This window comes from Pinus tabuliformis, chromosome J, assembly GCF_031772625.1.
Source record: "Pinus tabuliformis cultivar Carrire ecotype Pingquan chromosome J, CPIR1, whole genome shotgun sequence".
NCBI classification, from domain to species: Eukaryota; Viridiplantae; Streptophyta; class Pinopsida; order Pinales; family Pinaceae; genus Pinus; species Pinus tabuliformis.
In genome coordinates this window covers 1494680449-1494705956 of record NC_142295.1, presented here as the reverse complement: position 1 = coordinate 1494705956, position 25508 = coordinate 1494680449, and the positions used below count along the sequence as shown (strand labels likewise).

Here is a 25508-nt window from a genome sequence, read left to right as displayed (position 1 = left end):
TACAAGAACAAGTATAAATGAAATGGCTCACTTGACAAGCACAAAGCAAAGCTCGTGGAAAAAGGATTTGCTCAAAAAGAAGGCATTGATTATGAGGAGACTTTTGCACCCACAACAAAAACAAACTGCCATTCACAATCTCTTTAAATTCGCAACACAAAATCGATGGAAAGTCCATCAAATGGATTTGAACATTGCTTTCTTGAATGGAGACCTAAAAGATAATGTCTTCATGTCTCAACCAGAGGTTTTATTGTGAAGGGACAAGAATAGAAAGTGTGTAAACTCATCAGATGCTTATATGGCTTGAAACAAGCATTGCAAGTTTGGTATGAAAAGTTAACTGAGCATATTCTAAAATTGAATTTCAAACACTTAACTATTGATGATTCAACTTTGTTTGTCAAGAATGATGGCAAAAGTGTGGTATATCTTGCAGTGTATGTAGATGATCTATTGATGATAGGAAACAATGACAATTATATTTCATCCATAAAGAAAGATTTGAAGAAGGGCTTTGAGATGACAAATTTAGGACATCTTCATTTCTAACTGGGCATGGAGTGACCTAACATCCAAAGTACATATTCATCTCCCAAAAGAACTAAAATGGAGAATTGAAAGTTTGGCATGCCTAAATGGAACCCTTTTTCTACTCCAATGGAACAAAATTTGGCGCTAACATCAAAAGAAGGGAATGAATTTGAGGATGCAACCAAGTACACACAACTTGTGGGAAATCTTATAATTATCTACCTTACCACCTCCAAACCAAATATTTCATTTGTTATTCAGATTCTTTCTAGATTTATGCAAAACCTTGTGAAGGGCATTGGTTTGCTGCAGAAAGAAGTCCTAAATGCTTAAAAGAAACTCAAACCTTTCAACTCAAATATTCATAAGTGGATGACTTCAACTTGATTGGATATTTAGATTCAAACTTTGATGGGATAATGAAAAAGAAACATTCTTATATCCCAAATATTCTAAATATTATGTTTGATAAAAAAACTTTTGTTCATATCATTTGATATAAGATCCATTCTAATCTCGGTCTTCGCATATCAAACCTTTGGTCAAAAATTTCATTGCCCTCAACAACACATTTTTGGCCTTTGGTCAATTGACACTTTCCAAAGTTTCTTTGATGGTCTCAATCTTTGACCATAAATTGTCTTTTGACCCTTGCAAGTTGCAAATAAACAAATAAAAATAAAGATTCAATATATATATATATTGAATAAAATGAACAAAATGCCCATGGTGTGTAGAATAAATGGTTATGGGGTGTACTGTTAAGCCACTCCGTGATGTGAAGGTCACCAATTCGAAACTTTGTGGGCAAAACTCCAGTCATGTTATGGGTTGGTGGGGCCCAAGGTAGGGGTAATCCACGGGTAATTTTGACGGCTTAGATACTCCTAGGTTGCGGTTTCTCAAGCCACAGGTCAAGCCTAATTTAATCTCTGGATAACTCAGACCACTTGACAAACAAACAAAAAAATTAAAAATTAAAATTTAAGTTTAAAAAAATGTAGCCACCAAAACCATGTTGTCATAGCTACATAGTCCATAGCAACCACTACCAACAGTGTACGTGTTCGTCGTCATGTATCATATGAATCCTAGTCGTAGTTGCCCATACAAATCCAAGCCGCCACTTTGTCGTACATCTTCGTTCAATAATTTTTAAATTAATATGTATGTGTTGCCTCTTATAATTGTACAATTTAAGCAATTCAACCAATTTTTTGTATGAAATTTGAGAGAAACCCATCATACCACATAGTTGCAAGTGATATAATTGTTTCAAAGTTCATACAACAACCCTACATGTTGCCTCCAACCGCAACCGTACCATTTGTACAATCAACTATTTTTCTCCATACCATATGTGTAGTCTCTGTACACCAATCGTTGATGTCGTCCAACACTACCGTTGTCTACTTATTTTGTTGTTTTGATATAAACAACCATTATTCATTGTTGTGTCACAGTTTGTTGGATTTGAACCACAATACACAGAGCAATTCGATAATTGCCCATCGTCGTTCATGAATAGCCATTTTTCGTACACAAATCATACGATTGTGTCCATACACTTGTGTGAATCAATTTCCATACGCATTCCACACATGTCGCATGGTAATGCCATTGCAAAAGTAGCCAATTATTTAAGGTGAATAGGTAGTCATCCCCTACTAGCACAAATTTTCATAATGGATTCCAAAGAAAGATTAAAATCCATACGTTAATTAACCAATGTATTAAAAGGTTCAATTCTCAAAAAAAAATTATTAGAAGGTAATATTCCAACTGAGAATAAAGTAAAGATATCTTTTATAAAAAAATGAATATATTAATTTTAGTATTATCTTTAAAAGTATTAAACCATAACATAAATATTAAAATGTTATAAAAGAAATTATTAAAGTAATATATATCTATACATATAAAGGATATACAAGTCTACTTAAAAAAAGAGTGTATTTTTAATGTAAATAAAAAGAGGTGGTCAAGACCAAGAATGGATGATAATTTAGAAATGAGGGAAGGAAGATTTTTCTATAAAGGTTTTCGAATTGCAAATTGCAAATTATTTACATTAAAGGAGAGTATCCAAGGAGAATAGATTAATATCATTATGAACACGAGCGACAAGGAAAATTACATCAAATATTAAATTGGCAAATCAATTATTAATTCCAGAATCAAATATAGGTGAAATGGAATATATTTTTCACAAGAAAGAATATGAAATTAAGAACTTGCTCGTAATAATTGATGATTATAAATGTATTTCTCAATTTAGTGTAATAACTATGTTTAAAGAAGAGATTTACATTCTTATCGATCTACCTTGGCTTAAAGAGTTGGGTATCTTCATGTTAAACATGGAGAATTTTTTTTGACATTTCCCTGTAAGAAGAAGATGATGACTTTCCATCTCATGACAATGAAGTCGGAATCTATAATATTTTCACATGAAGACTTTAAAGGCATCTTGACGTTGATGTTTCAAGAGAATCAAAAGTCAATATCAAAGATGTAGAAAGAATTTGATGAAACTATCAAATATAAAAACAAAGAAATTTCTCGCTTAAAATATCATGGTCAAAAATTACTTCCACAAGTCAAGAAATCCAAGGCTATGAAGCAATGATTAGAAAACAAAATAATACAACTTATTTAAAGATAAGCATCAAAGTCTTCATGTACAAATATTGAATTTGAGGAGAAGAGAATAAAGGCATCTTGACGTTGATGCTTCAAGAGAATCAAAAGTCAATATCAAAGATGTAGAAAGAATTTGATGAAATTATCAAATTTAAAAACAAAGAAATTTCTCGCTTAAAATATCATGGTCAAAAATTACTTGCACAAGTCAAGAAATCCAAGGCTACGAAGCAATTGATTAGAAAACAAAATAATACAACTTATTCAGAGATAAGCATCAATGTCTTCATGTACAAATATTGAATTTGAGGAGAAGAGAATAAATATAAATCGCATCAATCTAAGGACTTAAACATACTCATATGTGAAAATACAAATGATCGAAATTCCTAGTGAAGATTCCATAATTAACTCAGGAACATCAGAACCTGAAGTAAATCAAGAAATCACCATGATCTTGATAAGGGAAAATCTGGTTACAAAAATAACTTATCGACATCCTCATCATAAAAGCAAATAACTTAATCAGTCAACATATCAACATCTTATAGGATGAGAATGCTAATTTTTCAAGATCTTCTAGTCTTGAATTTCTTAGTTAATCCTTCTTGTTTGACATTCATCATTAACTAATTATACATAGAAAATCTCAACAGTAAAATAATAATGACAGTACGATCATGAAGAGAGCCAAACACAAGAGACAAATTTTTACCCTGGGAAAACCTTAACTAGGGAAAAACCCAACAATCTTTTCTTAGGAGAAATTATTCAATTCCTGAGAAGTACAATATGATTTTCCCAGTCAATCTCGGTCAAACTGATCACAAAATCCAATAAGTCAAACATGGTCAAAGAAAACCTTAACTAGGGAAAAACCCAACAATCTTTTCTTAGGAGAAATTATTCAATTCCTGAGAAGTACAATATGATTTTCCCAGTCAATCTCGGTCAAACTGATCACAAAATCCAATAAGTCAAACATGGTCAAACATACCACCTTTTTGGTCTCCTGCAACTTTGTCAAAGTTTGATCAAACAAATCAAATTTTGGCCCCCTGGAACTCCCTTAGAAAACCTAGTAAGCTACGACCAAACTGCCTAGAAATATATTCGGTCTACCCAAAATCTCAGTAAAACAAAATAGAAATGGTCTTAGTCAACATAGGTCAAACATTTGTCTTCTCCTCCTCTCTCCCTCATTCGTATGTATGAACAAAGAATAGATGGTTTTTTGTGTGAAATCTGAATTGTGTCAAATAGAAGAGGTTGATTGACACATTTATAGTGATCTAAGGTGCCCCAAGGGCCACATTTCTTACTGTTGCGCTGACTTAAACAATAAGAGTTGACCTTACATTTTGGAGACAAAAACTAAATTCAAAAATTAAATTTCAAATTTTTTCTTTTTCATTTTCCTTTGAAGTTAACTTGTAGTGAAGAATATCGACTGCAACTACCAAAATTCAACACTCCCTCTTAGCTAAGGAGATATTCTCTTTGACTTCCTCAGATATACATTTTATTGAAAATTTTCTCCATCCCAAGAAAGGATTGAATGAGCTAGTTGTTGATGTATCCATTCATTACATGTGGAAAGCTACATGCATCAGCATCATGCAAAGGGATCTAATAACCCACTTGCCAAAACACAAGGCAATATGTTCAGAACCTTCCAACCAAGATCAATAAGACTAGTCTTGAGTCGCCAACTCAACAAGTCATCACTTGGAGCCATGTCAGGCTCCAAGTGACCAACGGTGAAACCCGGGGCCCATTTACCACTCCCACATGTCGTCACATGATATTGAATCGCAAAACACTTTCTCAATGCTATAAAGCACTCACCCAACCCACTAACCAAATAACCATTAGCATTATGGTCAGTAATAATTGATTGGGGGAGCACTCTGGGCCTTGATGCTATCTAGGCCAATCTCCCTAGCCACATGACATGGCTCTTGGTCAATACCCTTGACCTAGGGAGAATCTTCACCCCTTGATGCTTCAACATCAACACTCTCTTTAACCAAGGGAAGCATTCTCAACCACTCCAAGCTTGTCCCTAAAGTATACAAACTTCATCTTGGCACAGAGGCTTTGCAAGAATGTCAGCAACTTGCTTGTCCATAGAAATTCATTGGAGCCTCATTGCTCTCTTCTATACCATGTCCCAGATGTGGTGGTACCATGATCAACCTAATCAAACAATCCTACAAGTATCTTTTGAAGCCACAATGCCTCACAACTCACCAAAAAAGTTGTAGTATGCTCAGCTTCAATAGTGTTGAGTGCGACAAATGTCTACTTCCTGCTCATCCAGTATATCATAACAGAACCCAAACTGAAACAACATCCTGATGTGCTCTTCCTGTCTTTAATACTTCCTGCCCAATCAAAAAGTGTGAATCCCTACAGTTGTACTTCACCATTTGGGACATATCTCAATCCATATCCAATTGTACCATGTTGATACCTCAACACATTTTGTGCCACAACTACTTGCCAGTCACCCTGATCGAGTGCTCCCTCTGACACTGAAACAAATCTTGTTGTAGCAATCCTCGCTACTCCCTCTATCACCCAACTTCTTCAGGTTATCTACCATGGGAGTGGACATGGACTAGTTATCCATCTTCCCAAATCTCTTAAGGATCGTAATAATATGCTTCCTTTGACCTGGCGTTTGCCACACTTCTAGTCCCAAGAAGTAATGTATCCAACCAAGATCCTTCATTTCGAACTCAGAGGTCAACTCCCTCTGACATTGAAGCAGCGATTGATTGCTCCCTCTACCACAGAAGCAAATCCTCCTACCACTATTGCTCCCTTTGCCACGTGAGTCCTTTTGCTCTGGTCAGAAACAAGTCATATGATAACAAAATCAACCATGATTCATCAGATATCCATCAATTCGAGAATACCATGCGCGAGGTCCGTACAAATCTTTCTTCAATTTACAAAGATGAGATTTCCTCTCATGTACCTCAAAGCCCTAAGGTAGCTCTATGTACACTTCTTCCTTAATTACTCCATCAAGGAAAACAGTTTTTACATATATTTCATGTAACCTTCAATAAAAGCAATATAAATAATAGTTCAACAAAAGTGTACTTGACAACTGGAGCAGATGTCTCCTCATAGTCCTCTCCCTCTTCTTGGGAGAATCTATTGTAATTTGAATGCAAGATAGAATTCCTTAACATGATAAGTATTTGTGGCTGTTTATATATTTTTTATTTAGCATTCTCTTACTTCAATTATGTCATCAAGCAATTATACATTTAATTATGGAGATCATAGTGCACAAAAAGACAATAGACACCAGATGTTAGGTCAGAGGCCAGAGCAAAAACCCCAAAAGGGAAAACCCATCAATCCTTTCCTTATAGATTCTTCGTCAACAAGTGAAATTCAAGTCACATCTTATTGACTAGAAGATCCAATTGCCAAGTCAACCCTCCACCAAATCTGAACACGAAGTATGCCATAAGATAGTCGATAAGCCACATAATATAGGTGTCTCAAGACTCAAATAACTCGCATATCATATAAGTTCGGTCCCTTAATTAGCTCGCATATCACAGAGGAAGGTGCCTCACAGAGCTTGCATTATCACAGAGAAGGTGCTTTAAAAAAATTGCATTGTCACAGAGAAGGCGCTTTAGAAAAACTCGCATTGTCACAGAGAAGATGCCACAGGAAACTCACTTTATTCTAGAAGAATGTGCCTCAAATTCCATGCAACATACTTGAATTACTCTTCCACAAATGGTCACCAAATTGCAATATATAATTGTTCCTTCCTCTTAAAAGGTGCCTCCAAGAGCAGAGCCAACTTGATAAATTAGAGGTACAAATGACATTTTAAAAATTCAAATTTTGCTTTTTTTTTTAAGGGTCACGAAGAACATGCCCTTTTGCATTTTCTTTTGACCAAAACAAAGCATGAAGAACATGCTAGAAAGTAATAATATTTTTCTTCCTTTTTATAACATAAAATGCATATTGATACAAGTACAAAGCCAATTACGAAGATCGACCTTAGTTACATTTTCAGCACTCCCTCTTAATTAGGGAGTTATTCATAATGACTCACCGAGATATGCTCAAGTTGAAGACTTCTATAATAAAGGGTCTAGATTGATAAGCATCAATGATGATAACATTGTCATAACCAACATTGTCAAAATACCAAGGCATTGACAAGTTAGCTCTATCTCTCCACTACATCCTAGCACAATGTTGGGAGGCATTCAATAATGACTCATACTCCACTTAGCTTCACCAAAGAATGTCCTCACAAGACCATTTCCTAATCCATTGTCACAATACTTGACACAAGGAAATGTTGGTCCTTCGGGCCAATCTTATATCAGATCAATGTACTTGACTTACGGTTGTCACTCGTGGTCATAGTACAGATCTCAAGAATGTCAGTTCTTGATGCTCATCCAATCCACCATTCTCCCTATCTGTGTTATTGTACTAAACTTACGACTATTAGTCTTGGCCATAATACATGACACATGGAGAACAGGGTATGCATCCTCACTCCCTCTCAAACAGGGAGTAGATATCCACAAGCCCAAGCTTGTCTCAAAAATACTCATCCTTTCGCTTAGTAAGGGACTTCATCAATGCACCAGCTAACTATTCATTTGTGGAGATCCATTGTAGCTTATCGGCTATTATCTGCATCATATCTCGAATAATAGTGTGCTTTGATTTTCGGGGTTCTCTGACAATCTGCATTCAATAGATCAATACAAGGTATCAAATTTGAATTCATCACGCCATCAAATGGAGCCAAACCGCTTTACAGCCAATTGTGTAAATTGCCATATCTTTTGCCTCTGTAGTGCAACAAAATCTTGTTTCATGCTCTTCCAAGAAATCATACCAAATCTCAACCATCCAAAGTATCCTTATTCGTCACAACACTTCCAACAATTTGATCAAGTCTCAAGTTGTAGTGTAAGATCCTTCATGCCAAATTTTGCTTCCAGCTCCCTTTGAAGTCAAAATTTCTTTCTTTGACTCATGAGTCCTTCTTTCCCAAAGTATGAGGTCTTCCTTAATCATGAGGTTCCTTCAAAAATCTGGAGTAAATCTTTTAACAAATGCAATTGTCTTAACATGTTCCTCTCCCTCTTACTATGAGAACCTTCTGGATTTAATGTTGTCATTTGTTGCATTCTATAAAAATCAAGGCTTACTCAAGTTTGCTAGCTTCTTGGTTCTTCTTCTTGACTACATCTGGAAAGTCTTTTTGGCTATGCTTCATTCATTCTTTTGCTGCTAAATCCTAGGTCATCTTAGTTATTTTCTTGCAATCCTCACTGGGAGGATATGGGAGAACAATTATAACCAAGAAGAGAATACATAGACAAGAGACTAACCAAAACTTAAAGACAATAACAACAGTCTTAATCAAAGAGAAAAGGAATAGAATACTTATATTTTTAAAAGAGTCAACTCAGTGTTAATCTTGGATCTTTTGTAATTTTCAACATCCTTCTCCTTCCATCAATATGATGCCATTTTTGTTGCTTCCAAGAGCTAGCACTTCTTCTTGTTAGCGGAAACAAGTAGTCTTAGAGTTTGTCACTAGGGTTTTCTAATTCAAACCTTTGCCCTGAATGCTTCAATATACAAAGTCTTCATGGCCTGCCATACTTCAAATTTGCAAATTCTACAAGTAAACAAAAGTGTTAGCTGCAAACCCTAGAAATGTTATTGAAGCCTTCTATATATGCGGTGGAGTTTCTTGATGTTACGTTTACAAATTATCTAACCTTATAAGAAAGGGATCTGAGTAATAACATATTGAAGGAGACGCAACTTCTTATACAATATATCTATACAAAACTTTTTATAATCTTTCAAGGGAGCATTAAGATTGCTAGCTTACTCTTCCTGTTAATTCCTAGATGTGATTTCACCATGACCTAAAAGACTTAGCATTATATGCAATATAATTGACATAGGTCATTGGTTGCAAGAAAACTTTGAAATAAACGAAAAAATTATCTATAACTCTTCAACCTTATTTGTCCATCCTTAAAGTCTTTTTATCACACAGATCGATTCTTCACGACAAAGGTTATTTGAATTTTATTCAGTTGATATATATCGTCTGACTTCAATAAAGGTGTGGAAATTTGGCACCTCGGGGACAAATTCCTTCCATTGGGAAGCCTTCCTCTTCTAGAGAAGACCTGCTAGCCCTTGGAAGACTTTAATTTGGTCAAGGAAAAATATTATTTTTGATGTGAAATCCACATCTGCATAAAAGCACAAGACGACGTAGCTAAGGAAATTGAAACCCCTAAGTCACATAAATTCACATCATGTCACATCACTTGGAGGACATTATCACACATCACATTCTTCTCTTGTATGGTTTGAACTTTGTATAGCTCTGAAATTGCAACTCTGATCTCACATGTGCAGAGGGAAGGAGGAGATTTTTAATCGGTGTATTGACTTTTCGTTGGGACAACGTTGACCAACCTTTGACTATCTTTAACTTGGGTTCATTTGACTTGGAATTATTTATGTTTTGGAAGGCCGAAATGATTAGAAAAGAGAACAAACTTTTCTATGCAAGTTGACCTACTTTGACCAAAGTTGACCGCAAATTTGTTGAAGTTTAACATAGGTTTTATCTCTCCCTTGACCGAGTTTTTGGAGGCTACTTTGACAAGGTTTGTCAAAGGAAAGAAGGTCGAGTTCTTTGAAAGTTTGACCGGGCCTTTTAAAGGTTGATTTGACCGTTGACAGTTAGAATTTGCAAATTATACTTTTGGGCTCATCTTTGAATGGATATTGATTAGTTGATATTGGTTGGTCAAAGGTTTGACTTTGACTTATTGTTGATGTAATGGAACATTGTATCTCTCTGCTAAACATTTGATGACAATCTAATAGAAGAAGAATTTGGAAAGAATTTTCCCCCTTGTGGGGTTTTTCCTAGGTCATTGACCAAATAATGTGTCTCTATTGTCCTTCGTTACCTTCTATTGTGCATTGGTTTACTATTCTATCTACACTATTTACTGTTGCTAGAAGATTTAATTATATTGGATAAATTGATTCCTAATTGAAGAAGAATTGATATAAGTGATTGTGTTAAGCATTGAACACTGGAAAAATTAACAAGAGGTACCTTAGACCTTCAGCGATCGAACAAGCATTCAAACCATAGAGATTTCTTTGGGTTGCTTGCAATGTCCTTTGTCTTGGTTCACAAAATTCGCACATACATTGTCTATAGAGGAGGCCTAGTCTTTGCAAAATCTTTAGACCATTTTAATTATACCTTTCAGAGTTCATTGTAATAGGGCAATATCAGACAAGTCGGCTTCTTCGGTGTAATTCGTCCTTCTTTTATATATAGGGAGTCTTGATATCATGGCTTGTGCCACCGAGATAAGCTCGGTATAATTCATATTTCCACAAACTTCATATACCTTGGATTCCTTATAATTAGGATCACAGTCCTTCTTACAAGGGGATATAACATTATTTCCCAATTTGCATAGATCTTCAGGCTTTGCATCATTCTTAGGACTAAAGTGTTACAGGTAGCTTGCTCCATAGAAACATAATGGTTCGGGATTTTGAACCAGACTTTGATGTTTCCCTCATAGAGATAATTTCGATGTCATTTATGTGTTCGAACTTTGAGGGATGGTCTTCTTTAGAAGCCTCAAATTCATCATTCGTAAAAAAATTCATACTCAAACTTGTCTACTCAAAAATTTGGATGTCGTGGATGGTTTAGACCTTAGATAACTCGGACCTCTCCACATGGTTCCACAATGATAATTTTACTTCTACAGTGGTTACATAGTTTGAATGCACGTTGTCAAGGATGCTAGATTGTAAGCACAAAGATTGCATAGAAGACTTAATTCTATTTTCCACAAAGATGTATCGCATAAAATTCGGCCTTGTATCACAAGTGCGGACTTCAAAAGTTCAAACCTCTGTCACAAGACCAAATTACAGACTTCAGTGTCCTTGCTTAGGTTATGATTCACAACATGCAAACCTCTATTAACAAAACTGAACCATAGTCTTCACTCTTCTAGCAAAAAACATTAGGCACAAAACTTGGCTCGCTAGAATAGGTAACTACATCACAGAATTCGACCCTTCGCACAAGGTAAAAATTACAATGGTTTCGATCTTCTAGAACATAGATGGATCACAAAAGTAATTTTCTCTTTCAAGAGATTGGACCACAAGTCTTCCTCCACAAAAATTGGATCACCTTCGTTATGTTGAGGAATCTAGGGGGCAACATGTGTAGGTGATTTCTCTTACTTTGTTAACTACTTGTGATGTATTTTTACTTGATTAGCTTCTTCTATCCTTTATTATTACTAGTGTTCTTTATCATCAAACAACTACTAAATCATAAAGAACAATGAGACAATAGAACACAAGATATAGGCGATCAGCTAGGGCCAAATCCTCTCCAACTGAGAGTAAAACCCACAAGAATTCTTCTCTACTTATTGAACTTCAATTAATGAATTCCAAGACCTATGACCCTTGACCAAGACCCTCCAAGACCAAGTTATCCTTCCTTTGTGATGAGCTTTCCTTACACAGCGTCTCGTAATAATCTTTGATCTTCCAGAAACTTCTCCAGCAACTTCGACCCCAGCAACAATTTTTGCAACTTTGACCTTGCAGCGTCACAGCATCGACCTTGCAGCTTCACAACTTCGATGCAGCTTCACAATTTCGCCTAGCCCAGAAACTGTAGAACCCTAACGAGAGAGACAAAGAGAGGGGCCAAAAACATCGATCTTGATTTTCTTCTTCTTCTTTGTCCTTTTCCAGCTTCTATCTTTAGGAGATCGAACTTGCTTGAGTAAGTGTGCAAATGAAGTCAAATTTCTTCTTATTTATAGGCTTGTGAGGGGTACAAATTGTTATCTTGAGGTCGACTTGTCCCTTCATGTAGGCCGACTTGATCTTTGGCCATGATGAGGTCTTGGAGGGTCTTTTGACTTTATTTTGACTCAATAAATTTTTCTTTACAATATGTAACATGCCCAAATGGGTCTTAAATACATGACAATGACTCAATTGACTTTATGACAAAACTAGAACCACTCAATGGGCGCTTGATCTAAAAATAAATTTCCCTTGAGCATGAAACCCATCTCTCAAGAACACAAATAATAAATTTATTTTCTTATTTTCATTAAATACATAAAATCACGATTACATATGCCATTATGAAGATCGAACCTAATTACATATTTCTACAGGTTCAAATTGCTCTTTAATTCCAAGCTCTGATACCATGTTGAAATTCAAATGCAAGATAGAACTTTTGAATATGATAATCACTTGTGACGGTTTATACATGTTTTATTTAGCATTCTCTTACTTCAATTATGTCATCAAGCAGACATACATTTGATTATGGAGATCGCAATGCACAAAAAGACAATAGACACCATAAGTTAGGCCAGAGGCCAGGGCAAAACCCACATCACAGTAACTGACAAAAAGATCCAATTGCCAAGTCAACCCTCTATTGAGAATGTAACTAGTTTTGGTCTTCATAATTGTTGTACTCATTTCAATATGTATCTTATGTAACAAACAAGAAAATAAAAGAAAGATTCATTATTGTTCAAGCATGGGTTTCATGCTCATTATTGATGGTCTTCTAGGTAACAGAATGTTCTTTGTGCTTCTAGGGGTTGTTAGGCCTTCAGATTTATTGTCTTGAGCCAAAGGAGTCAACATCATGTTTATAAGACCCTTACGGGCAAAACGTAATTGTAAAAAGAATTATTTTTTGAGTTTAGAGAGTCCAGGAAACTCCAAAAGTAAAAGTCGGCCCCGGGGACATCAAGTTGGCCTAAAAGAGGGAATTCGACCCCTTGAGAAGGCTATATAAAGAAGCAATTCGACCTCATTTGGGAAATACTCACCCCACAAGTTTGATCTATCAAGAAAGAGTTTGATCTGTAGCTGGGTAGCTAGAAGAAGGAGAGTGAAGGTCTAAGAGAATAAAAGGATAAAATATCTTGTTTTGGGCTCTGTCTCTCTCACAAGTGCGAAGCTATAGGGTTTCTGGTGCTGCAGAAGGAGGTCGAAGTTGTAAGTCTAAATTGCAGGAGGACAAAGTGCAAAATCTTGTAGCTGGAAGGGAGTAAACCCTATATTGACCTCACCGAACTTGGAAGAGCAATCTTGTTCTAGGTAGGTCTTAGAAGGACGCTGGATTAGGATTCCCAAAGAAGTTGCAAGACCGAAGTTGCAAATCGTTGCAAAATCGAGTTGCAGGACGAGTTGCAGTATTGACGGTAGCAGGTTGAAGTTGCATTATTTAAGTTGGTTGATGTAGAATCAAAGAAGGACTTGAGGAAGGGTTGACTTGGTACTAAGGGCTTGGTCTGGGGTTTCAGTCTTTGTATCTCATTTGAAGCAGATTCTAAGAAGAGAAGAGTTTCAAGTTTTTTCTCCTGGAGAGGCTTTGTTGTGGTTAAGAACCTAATATATGGGTACTCTGTTGTTGCAGTTTATGTTCTTGTTATTTGTTTGATGAAAGATCTAACCAAAAGAACACAACAAAGCTAATAAGTTCACAAGCAAATATTAAGGTTAAGGAAAATAAGATTAATGGCTACCACTATTGATTTTCCAACATGGGATCAGAGCTAGGGTGAACAAAGACGATAGCTGGAAGGACACTAGAAGGAGTTACTTGTCAAGGGGAAGGGAAAATAAAACTCTCAAGAAATGACTGAAGAAGACTTCAAGAAGGATTGAAGACTTATTGAAAACCTAGGAGCCTTTCTACAAGGAGATCAAGTCTACATCAAGCTCACATCTGAGGGAAAATCTGAAAGGAAGACTTCAAGAAGATTATTGATCTCTCTCTCTAGAAGAAGATCTATTTGGAAGGCATCTTTGAAAAAAGGCATCAAGGATCTTGGAAGTTGTTGTTGGGAGAATCCCAGGAGACATGTTTCAAAGACATTGTTGAAGACTCTTAAAGAATCTTGAAGGCATCAAAGAAGGTTGAAGACATTGTCAAGGAGAATCTTGATCTCATGTAAGTAACATATTACATCATGCCTAAATCTTCAAGTCATATGGGTTCTTTCTGCAAGGAAAGCAATAAGCTCGTTGGGGTATCAAACTATCTAGCATGGAAGGAAAGAATTGACTTGATACTCACAAAACAAGAAGTAATCGAATATGTTACTAGGGAAATTACTGAACCTAAGAAAGATAAGGCACAAGAACTAGCAAAGTACAAGAAAGGGGAACTAAGGCCTCAAAGGATCATAGCTGAATCAATTAAGGATTCTTTTGTTTCATTTGTTGCAAACATGAAGACTTCCAAGGCTATGTATGACAAGCTAATGAACTTGTACTCAGTGAGTACAACAGAACAAAAGATGTTGTTGAGGAACAAATTGTATAGAATGAAGAAACCAAAGGATGAAGACGTGGAATCCTTGCTCATGAGAATCTCTCAACTAAGAGACCCTTTGCAAGAACTTGGAGAACTAATTATTGATTTGGAGGTAACCATTTCTGTACTAAATGCATTTCCACTAGAATGGAGCAGCTTTGCAACAAGGATTAAACTCCCTTTGATTTTGCATTTGGAAAATGACGCTTCCGTGTCCCCGCTTCCAAAAACCGTCCACACTTCATCCCCACTTCGTGCAACATTGATCTCAAGCCTTTCAAGCCCGAGTCAAGAAGCTAAAGAAGCGGAAGTTTGGTAAGTCCAAGAAGAAAGACATGTCCAAGGTTAAATGCTTCAAATGCAATGAGTTTGGACACTTGAAGAGGGATTGTCCAAGCCTACAGAACAACAAGAGAAAGGAAAGGAGTGAAACTCATGTAGTCGAGGAAGTGGGAGAACCTAAGAAGAAGGCAAAGCAGAAGTGAAGGATCTTTACTTCTAAAGAAGGTTCACTGCTGTCAGATTCTTTATAAAGATTAATCTTTCTTTTAGGATAATAGGTTTTGCAAAGCATCATACAAAAGAAGCATATGATAGTAGCATGTGTAGAATTTACATGATTAAGTTGCTTTGTAGAGATCATCTAGATAGATGGATAAATAGACCAAGAAGGTTCATGGACTGTCAGGTTATTTATAAAGATTAATCTTTCTTTTAGGATTGTATGTTTTGCAAAGCATCATAGAAAAGACGCATATCATAGAAGCATGTGTAGAATTTACACGATTAAGTTGCTTTGTAGAGATCATCTAGATAGATGGATAGATAGACCATTTTGCATATTGATCATCCAGGCATTATCTAACATTATGTTAGAAGAAGTCATCTTGCTTAGGTGGATCATCATGATCCTGGAAGAACCATAATTATGAAAGGTTCTTGGAAGAAGCACTATGACAAAGGTTAGTAGACATTCCATGTAATGTGGAATCAATACTAGTAAAGGGATGAAAGAATGCAATGGGTTAGGATGCAAGCTCTTTGTGAGATATATAAATAGCTAGATGATCGGATAAAAGCATAGGAATGCATGTTGGATATAAAACTTTGGATATGATTCACATGGTCATAAAAAATGCTTAGGTATACGGATATATGATGTTTGAAAAGAATAAGATTTGACTTACTTAAGAATGTATAAAGATTAAGACTAATGTGGAAGATAATGATTAACATCCAGTGTAGTCTCCAGAAGAAAAAGTTGTAACTTGGTAATCAAGTTCAATCCTTGGGTACTATAATGCACGAAGGAAGATTCATATGGAGATGGACCATGAAGATGTTGATGGAACAAGAAGGCCATCAAAATGAGGTAACTCTGATTTTCATTATTGTTGGTTATCTGGTTAACATCTTATTTTGTTACTTGGAAGATGTTGTAGGAATATATGATGACAGTTGATGTAAGTTCAACAATTTGGATAAGGATATTGAGGGAAGCTCGATATTTGGTACCTGGCCACTTTGAAGTCAAGATATCAACATCTTGGGATAAAAAGGTAGCAATGCTGGAATATAACCAGGAGGTCAAAAGAAGATAACTTTCAAGAAGAAGCCATGATCAACTCAAAGTTTGGGCAATGTAATGCCTTCATATGGAAGAAAAAAGCATTAAGCAAGAAGATTCACATGGAATCTATCACAAGATTGAAAAGAGAAGGTGGCTACATGATACCTTGAAAGAAAGAAAGCTCGATGATGGAGAGGAAAGAGGGAGTCAGGCAGCTATGAGGAACTAGTAGCTAATATACTCTTATGAAGACATGTTGTAAGGATTGTCATGATGACTTCCCAAATAGAAAGGAAGTCTAGATCTCCTCTGTTTTCAAAAGGCGTAAAGCAGTCTCCTTGTATAGGAGCAATGTTCTATTCTCAAGATTAAAGGAGAATAGGAATGTATATGAATACATGATGTTTGAAAAGAATAAGATTTGACTTATGTTTGAAAAGAATAAGATTTGACTTACTTAAGAATGTATAAAGATTAAGACTAATGTGGAAGATAATGATTAACATCCAATGTAGTCTCCGGAAGAGAAAGTTGTCACTTGGTAATCAAATTTGATCCTTGGGTACTATAATGCACAAAGGAAGATTCATATGGAGATGGAACAAGAAGGTCATCAAAATGAGGTAAGTCTGATTTTCATTATTGTTGGTTATCTGGTTAACATCTTATTTTGTTACCTGGAAGATGTTGTAGGAATATATGATGACAGTTGATGTAAGTTCAACAGTATGGATGAAGGATATTGAGGGAAGCTCGATATTTGGTACCTGGCAACTTTGAAGTCAAGATATGGACATTGTGGGATTAAAAGGTAGCAATGTTGGAGGATAACCAGGGGGTCAAAAGAAGATAACTTTCAAGAAGAAGCTATGATCAACTCGAAGTTTGGGCAATGTAATGCCTTCATATGGAAGAAAAAAGCATTAAGCAAGAAGATTCACCTGGAACTTATCACAAGATTGAAAAGAGAAGGTGGCTACATGATACCTTGAAAGAAAGAAAGATCGATGATGCCGAGGAAAGAGGGAGTCAGGCAGCTATGAGGAACTGGTAGCTGATATACTCTTATGAAGACATGTTGTAAGGCTTGTGATGATGACTTCCCAAATAGAAAGGAAGTCTAGATCTCCTCTGTTTTCAGAAGGCGTAAAGGAGTCTCCTTGTATAGGAGCAATATTCTATTCTCAAGATTAAAGGACAATAGGAATGTCCTCTCTGGTTGAGTGGGAGTGATGTTGGACATCAAATGTGCATTCTCGTCTTCAGGTGATGAAGAGAGAATGGCGGAGGATTGGATAAGCATATGTGCTTTCCTCGAGGATATAAAATCCAAGAAAGGAAAGGCACCGACACTCTTTGAGGATGGCATAAGCATCCAAGAGAAGAGTGGTCGAAGAGGACCAATATTCTTCGAAGACTCAGGATTGGAGATCCAAGATAAGAATAGTCCTAAAAAGACATACCTTGTAGGCATATGGATTAGGTATGTACCTTGTAGAGGTAGTGCGATGTCACACATAAAGCCTCACAACATAATGCTCTTGATTAAAGCAGAGCTTGTCAAGCTAGGCCTCAAGGACCGTGTTGGTAATAATGATGATGATTACAGTATGGCTTATCAATCTCTCGTCTTGTGAGAACTCTTTGATTTGAGACATGATGTTTTATTGGTTGTACAAATATGAATACTTCCCTAGTTAAGAGGGAATGATGAGAAATATAATTAGTTTCGATCTTCATAATTGTTGTACCCATTTCAGTATATATCCTATGTAACAAACAAGAAAAGAAAAGAAAAAATTATTATTATTCAAGCATGGGTTCATGCTCTTTATTGATGGTCTTCTAGGTAAAAGTATGTTCTTCATGCTTCTAGGATTTGTTAGGTCTTAGGATTTATTGTATTGAGTCAAAGGAGTCAACATCATGTTTATAAGACCCTTCCGTGTAAGCGAATTATTTTTTAGTCAAGAAAGTCTAGGAAACTCCGAAAGTACAAGTCGACCTAAAGGATGGAATTTGACCCCTTCAGAAGGCTATATAAAGAAGCAATTCAACCTCATAAGGAAAATACCCAATCCACAAGTTCAATCTATCAAGAAATAGTTTGATCTGTAGCTGGGTAGCTAGGAAAAGGAGAGCAAAGGTCTAAGAAAAGAAAAAAGGACGAAATATATTGTTTTTGGGCTCCATCTCTCTCACATGTGCAAAGTTCTAGGGTTTCTAATGCTACAGAAGGAGGTCGAAGTTGCAGGTCCGAATTGCATAATCTTCTAGCTGCAAGGGAGGAAACCTTATATTGACCTCATTGACCTTGGAAGAGCAGTCTTTTCCTAGGTAGGTCTCAGAAGGAGACTGGATTAGGGTTCCCAAAGAAGCGGCAAGACCTAAGTTGCAGAATCGAATTACAGGAAGGGTTGAAGTATTGAAGCTAGCAGGTTGAAGTTGCAGTATTAAATTTGGTTGATGCAGGAACAAGGAAGAACTTGAGGAAGGGCTAACTTAGTACTAGGAGAAGGCCCTGGTCTAGGGTTTGGGTCTTTGTATCTCATTTGAAGCAGATTCTAAGAAGAGAAGAGTTCTAGGTTTTCCCCTTGGAGGGGGTTTTTCCCTGGCTGAGAGCCTACTATTTGGGTCCTCTATTGTTGCAGTTTATGTTCTCATTATTTGTTTAATAAAAGATCTAACTAAAAGAACACAAGAAAGCTAATAAGTTTATACAAGCAAATATTAAGGTTAAGGAAAATAAGATTAATAGCTGCCATTATTGATTTTCCAACACCCTCCACCGAATCTGAACATGAAGTTTTCCATTAAGATAGTCCACAAGTCACAGAAAGGTGTATCAAATAGCTCGCGTATCATAAAAGTTTGGTCCCTTAATTATCTAGCATATCACAGAGGAAGGTGCCTCAAAAAACTTGCATTATCACAAAGAAGGTGCCTCAGAAAAATTCGCATTGTCACAAGGAAGATGTCATAGGAAGCTCGCTTTATTCCAAAAGAATGTGCCTCAGATTCCATGCCACAAACCTGAATTACTCTTCCACAAATGATCACCGAAAAGGTGCCTCCAAGAGCAAAGCCAAATTGACAAATTAGAGGGACAAGTGACATTTTAAAAATTCAAATTTTGCTTCTTTTACAAGGTTCACAAAGAACATGCCCTTTTACGTTTTCTTTTGATCAAAACAAAGCATGAAGAACATGCTATAAAATAATAATAATTTTTCATCTTTTTGTTTTTACATAAAATACATATTGATACAAGTACAATGATAATTAAGAAGACTGATCTTAGTTACATTTTCAACAGAATCCTCACGAATCTCGCTTTGTACATCTCTATGTTGCCATCTACCACATACTTAATATTGTAGATCCACTTGCAAGTCACTACTGACTTCTCTTTGGCACAAATTTCTCTGTCATGGCATCCTTCAAACTTGTTGGCCAGCCTTCTCCCTCTGAACCAGGAGCTCTTTTGGACATCATGCATGGTTGTAGATGCCAGTACGATTTCTCCCTCTTGAACACAAATCACTCTATCTAAGCTTATGCCCAATCCCAGAGAATCCTTTTGCCACAAGCTTTTCTTCGTTTTTCCTAATGCTTCCATATGTTGCCACAACCCTGGTAGCCTTCACAACGTATATGCAACCCTCATTAGGAGGTCATGGAAGAAATGATTATAACCAAGCAAAAAGTTACAAAGACAAGAAATAGAACAAAAATAAAGCAATAATCAAGGAAGTAAGATATTAAGTACTTATCTTTTGATCTGAGGATTGTAGGGAATTGTCAACTCCCTCTTGATCCTTACCTTCATGCGGAAATCATTGAAATCCATGTGCAAACTCATCATTCTCGTCCTCATCATCAACTCCTAGTGTATGAGCTAGGGTTTCTTCATCCATGAGTTTGTCGATCCACACCAAAGACTCAATTGCAAGCTAATGACATTTTCATGCTACCAAGTGCATACTCCTACCAACACCCAACATTCTTGATCACGTTCTAGGGTTTCACAAACCCTTAATCAAGTCATAACCTTTAGGTCTTCTAGGGTTTTTACAAAACCCTAAGTCTATCAGCTCTTCCAAGAGAGGGGGTCATATTTTAGCACAAGTGTTATGACTCTTCTTGCTTTTAACTTTCAATTTGCTTAACATATCTTAGCAATGCAAACTTCAACAACATATACAAGGCATCACATACTTGTCAAAAATTCTTATTTGACCACATTTCCACAATAGTACAAGACTTATGGCAACATTCTTCTTTCAGTTCAACCTTCTTTTAGCAAGTGCCTTGAACTAGACCTCATTAGTGACAACATTCTTGATTTTGCCTCCAAATGGCTTCCTAAACAGGATTCAACGCACTCCTCTGAAGTTGTCCAAATAGGCCTAAACTTAAGTCCATGTTAAAGCTTCAACTCAGCTTTATTCAACCTTATAGTCTCGATCCCTTCTTCACTGTAAACTCAGACATTGTCAAAAATACATTAAATATTTATTTTTTTATGATAACACATAATTTTAAATATTTTCATTCATGTTTCTAAACACAATGCATTAGAATATAACAACATATGATAAAAGTAGGCTCATGAATATATCCATTATATCAAAATGGCACCCAATGCATTGTCCAATACATGCATCATATAGAGATCAAAACAAAAACACATAACCAAAGAGGCTCTAAATGGCCTCTACAACAAAAGTAAATTGTAAAACATCACTAGGCACCAGTACTACTAGCTACTGCTAACCTCCCTGGTGAAGCTTCTGCCTCCAGAGCTTTATAATGATAGCTTGGGTTCAAAAAAAACCAGTTGCATGTATAGGGCGATGGAGGTTATTGTTCCATCTTTGATCAATGATTTTCCAAATGGGCCCAAACTTAACCTCTCTATCCTTGTATGTTGCCTCTGTTTGCTCCTTTGCTTGATCCATAACCTCATAAATGAAGCCCATAGCTAATCTTTCCCCATCCACCAACCGCAACACCTTAACAAATCGGCCAAGGGTCTGGCTCGGTCGGTTCGGCTGGCTCGGTTGGCTCCACCGGTTCGGTAACAAACCAGCCACCGAACTGATTTTTCTACCGAGTCGACTTGGCCAGGGGTCCGGTTCGGTAACAAACTGGCCACCGAACTGATTTTTCTACCGAGTCGCCCGGCCAGGGGTCCGGCTCGGTCGGCTCGGCCGAATCCGATTCGATCTGGCCAAATTTTAAAACACTAGCTAGAAAGGAGTGGACAAAGCTTACAATGACAACCTTTGTCATGAGCGTTGTGGCACTTGGTGTACACTTTGGGCAACAAGTATCTAATAGATTGTACAAGAGGTGGAAACCTTATAAGAAAAACAGGAAAGAGCGACTGGTTTATAAAAGAATGTAAACAAGAGAGTCTAAGGTCCCTGGAAAAGCAACACAAGCAAAACCAGTGGGTGAATTGATGGTGAAAACTAAAATTAGTCGCAGTACACAATATGATCTTATTCAAGCAGTAAAAGCCAACTCACTACTTTCCCCATTATTAGCTAGACACTCAATCAGGCATAGATCCACTAGATGATAAAGAAATCTTAGCAAACATGAAAGCAAAAACACTTCTAATTTATAATTTACCATTATGAGGTTTAAAGATTACCGTTTAAATATATAACATCAGATTTAGGAAGGATTTAACACAAAACTCAATGACTACCTTAATCATAACTTTCTCATTAACAGCAAATGGATACTGAACTCCCTTCGACTGCCGAGAAACATCCCTGTCCATAAAGAAGCCCACATCATCCTGAAACAAAAGAAACACTTTTTTATATTGTTTAAAATCAAATTTAAAGATATATTCATCAAACTGCAAATCATAGCAAAAATAAGACCAACAATATGTCTACACACACATCTTACTTACTCTTTTCATTCTATCTCCTTGATCTCCTGCTTCTTTCCTACGTTTTCGCATTGCTGCATTATGTAATTGTCTCCGGTCATCCTCAGTTTTCACAGCTGCAGCAGCAGCTCTGAGTGCTGCAGTTTCATTCAATTTAGAAAGCTCATTATGTAACCAATGCATAAAGATTTTCTCAATGCTTTCGAGGCAGTTTAAATGAGACATTGCTCTTTTGAATGGAGCTATATCCACTCACTATGATTAGGAACCAACGATGTCACCTCTACTTCTGTCCCACATGTTGTACATCTTGACTGCAAACAGAAAATTCATCTGTTATAAAATATAAATCATTTCCAGTAAAAGCTCTACTCCTAATCAATGAGAGAGAAATGGCAGCAAGCAAGCAAAAGGTCGTTCTGCACTTAGATTAGTTGTTTCCATATTTTAGTTCATTCTTCCAGCCTTCGTCTCGCTTATAAATATCAACCAAATGCACATGAGCATTGTGACTCTCAACATAGCACAGGTTGCTATCTTTTCCCCCATTGTCTTTCAGCAGAGTGATCAAGCCAAGTTCACAAAAAGGGAAGAAAAAAATTGGAAACATAAGCAATATCTAATGTAAGCAGTCATATGGATTTGTCAGTACAACATTATGTTTTCTTCCCTTGAACTATTTTTCTCCACAAACCCCATTTAATATCACATTGTTTAGTAATTGAATCAACCTTTTACATTTAAGATTTGCCATGGCCTCTACTGAAACCTATAGAGGATAACAGAAAATAGTTCACCATGGCTCTATGAACATAGTGTGCATATGATCCATTTGTTTTCGGAATGATGAAGTCAGACAAAACACAATATGCATTACTCATTTCACTTGTATAAAGTATGAACATGACCTTGGAATTCCTTTTCAACAATTGGAAACTGTGTAACCTCTTGTGCTTTACTTTGTTTATTAAACATCACATGTGGCCAAAAACAGAAAGGGTGGCACATAAGTTTCTCCCACCTATTAATTGTAATTGGCTAATGAGCCCCTTCCATGTTCCTGTTCAGGCAGGGTCAAAGGACAGCATCCCAGCTAAGGATCCAAGGGGTGAGGATAGCGAATATGGTTGGGAACACAAAAGACTTGTAATCCAGCAATGGTTGTCACCAATGACCTCCATTTCATAGTTATCCTAGGGATATAGAGAGAGAGAAGATGATTAGTGATGCAACTCCCATAATTCTACAATGGTTGTCACCAGCAACCTCTGGTGTACTGTCAAAACAAAAAATCCCTGTTGGAATATTGTCTGGATATTCTAGGAGGTATTTATGTGCAGGCTCAAAAGCTGCTACAACCACCCTTTCATGGTGCAGACGGCATAATATTTCTTCCTCTGTTATATAAACTAAGTTTCAGATCTTCCTAATCCTTAGAATTGGTCCTGTGGGTATCAAAAAGATGCAATAACTGAGAACTGTAATTGTCTTTATGGGAAATAATCTCATATGCATGCTGATAGTCCCTTTCCTGTAACCAGCTGTTATTATAACCAGTATATGCTACAATAAGCATTTGTATATATTGGAGGAATATCTTTTATTAACCATGTATATGGTTAATTGTTGGTTATTGTAATTTAGAGAAGAATATGACATTTGGAAGTAAGTGTCTTGATGGCCAAGGGAGGTGAGTCTGGAGATGTTATAGTGGTATCAGAGCAGTACCAGTACTCTAATTGGTGTTCCTCAGGTACTCAATCCCCTCGACAGAACCACAGAAGATATGATTTAAGGAGTGTGATTCCCAATTCCCAGATCAACGAAGGTTATCACTAGAGACCTCCTGTGCAAAGTCACTAGAAACAATCTTCTCAGTTTAGCTTTAATGCTCCTACAGAATCCACCAAATCCCAAACATATGAATCCTATCAATTTATCTCCCTCATAAATTACCAAATACAACTTCTTATCCCAAAACTCAAAATCTGGTAGCCACTTTGACCCAGGAATTTTGCAAGGGGCACATATCAGCATGCACATGCACTACTATTCTGCAACATGTGCCCACACTCCTGCAACAGTGACAATGCTGGCACAGTAAAGACCCACAATTGTCCACTGATCGTTGCTATCCCCTTTTTCTACAAACAACAGCTCATGTGCCCAGTTTAGACACTTAGGGTTGCATTATGAATGCACTGCTATCCTAATCGAACCTCAGCATCCTAGGGCTTGCATGCTATGCTGATTGGTTTATAATAATTTTAACCTCATTAACACTATGCCTTACATAAGGTAGTAGCTACTTTGTTCTTAACATTATATGGGATTTCTGTTTTTCTTGTGTATTCTCTACAAGTTTAGGTTTCCTTTGATTTGCATCAGTGTAGCTTATTTTCCTATCTCTGTTTGTTTTTGAAGCTCTTTATGTCTCTAATCCTATATCAAGTTTTGCCTGTGTCTGTGCCATTTGACCAATTGGCAATTTCCTCTTAATTTTAATTGCGTTTGTATTCCTTTTGCTTTGCCTTCCTCAAGAAGGCCATCTCTGTCCACCTAGCTGGAAAGCTCTTCCTCCAATCATTGTAACAAGTAAATATTGTGAATTCCCCTTTATTCAATTTGGCACTCAATTTTGGACGTTCACTTTAATATTTCCTCCTCTGTTAGTTTGCATTTCCTTGCTTTGCTTTAGTAATTAAGCCTGCAATTAATTGGTCCATGCCCAAACCAACATTTCCTTGCTTTGTTTTAGAAATTAAGCCTGCAATTAACTAGTCAATGTCCAAACCAAATTTGGCATAAGTTGGTTTATAGATTATGTCTGTAGGTTATAGATTGTATGCATATGTATTGAGTTACGGCCTATCTTCACTTTCCAGCAAACCCTTGCCCTTGTCTTTCCACATCACAAAGCCAAATTCTATTTCTATTCTGCACGATTGCAGTGAGTTTCAAAGGCATCTTTGAAATCCATGGGCTACACAAGAAAACGACTGACCCTCCAATGATTATCAGGTCATTTTCAATGGCATCCACAATTACTCATCATATTTTTTGCAATTTTGGAACCCTAGTAAACTTTTGGAATCTAAATCCAAATCCGCATCTAATCCATGGATCTGTGGATTCATTCCCTAGGGAGGATGTTTCCAGTAACCTAGCATTTACTACAAAGTTTTGCAAGCCAAGTGAAGTGTATGCACTTAGATTTGGAATTCCTCTTTATGAAAACTTACCATAGAGTTTCCCAAGCCAAGTGAGGTGTACAAAATTATATTTGGGATTCCTCTTTGCAATTACATAATACAAATATGGTGTGCTCACTCTTTAGTATTTTTATACTATTTTATATTCCACCCTATTGGCATATAATTTTCACTCAA

General features: G+C 36.6%; 1 protein-coding gene across 1 annotated transcript in view; it reads right to left on the bottom strand.

The window, feature by feature from the left end:
- LOC149233081 (RING/U-box superfamily protein) overlaps window positions 1-25508 on the bottom strand; it is a 142972-nt gene that overhangs the window by 33113 nt on the left and 84351 nt on the right. The window contains exons 8-10 of the mRNA XM_089379686.1: window positions 22376-22433; window positions 22141-22256; window positions 21928-22020 (exon numbers count right to left, since the gene is read on the bottom strand). Coding sequence (XP_089235812.1) covers window positions 21928-22020; window positions 22141-22256; window positions 22376-22433 — 267 coding nt within the window. The remainder of the gene's footprint in view (window positions 1-21927; window positions 22021-22140; window positions 22257-22375; window positions 22434-25508) is intronic.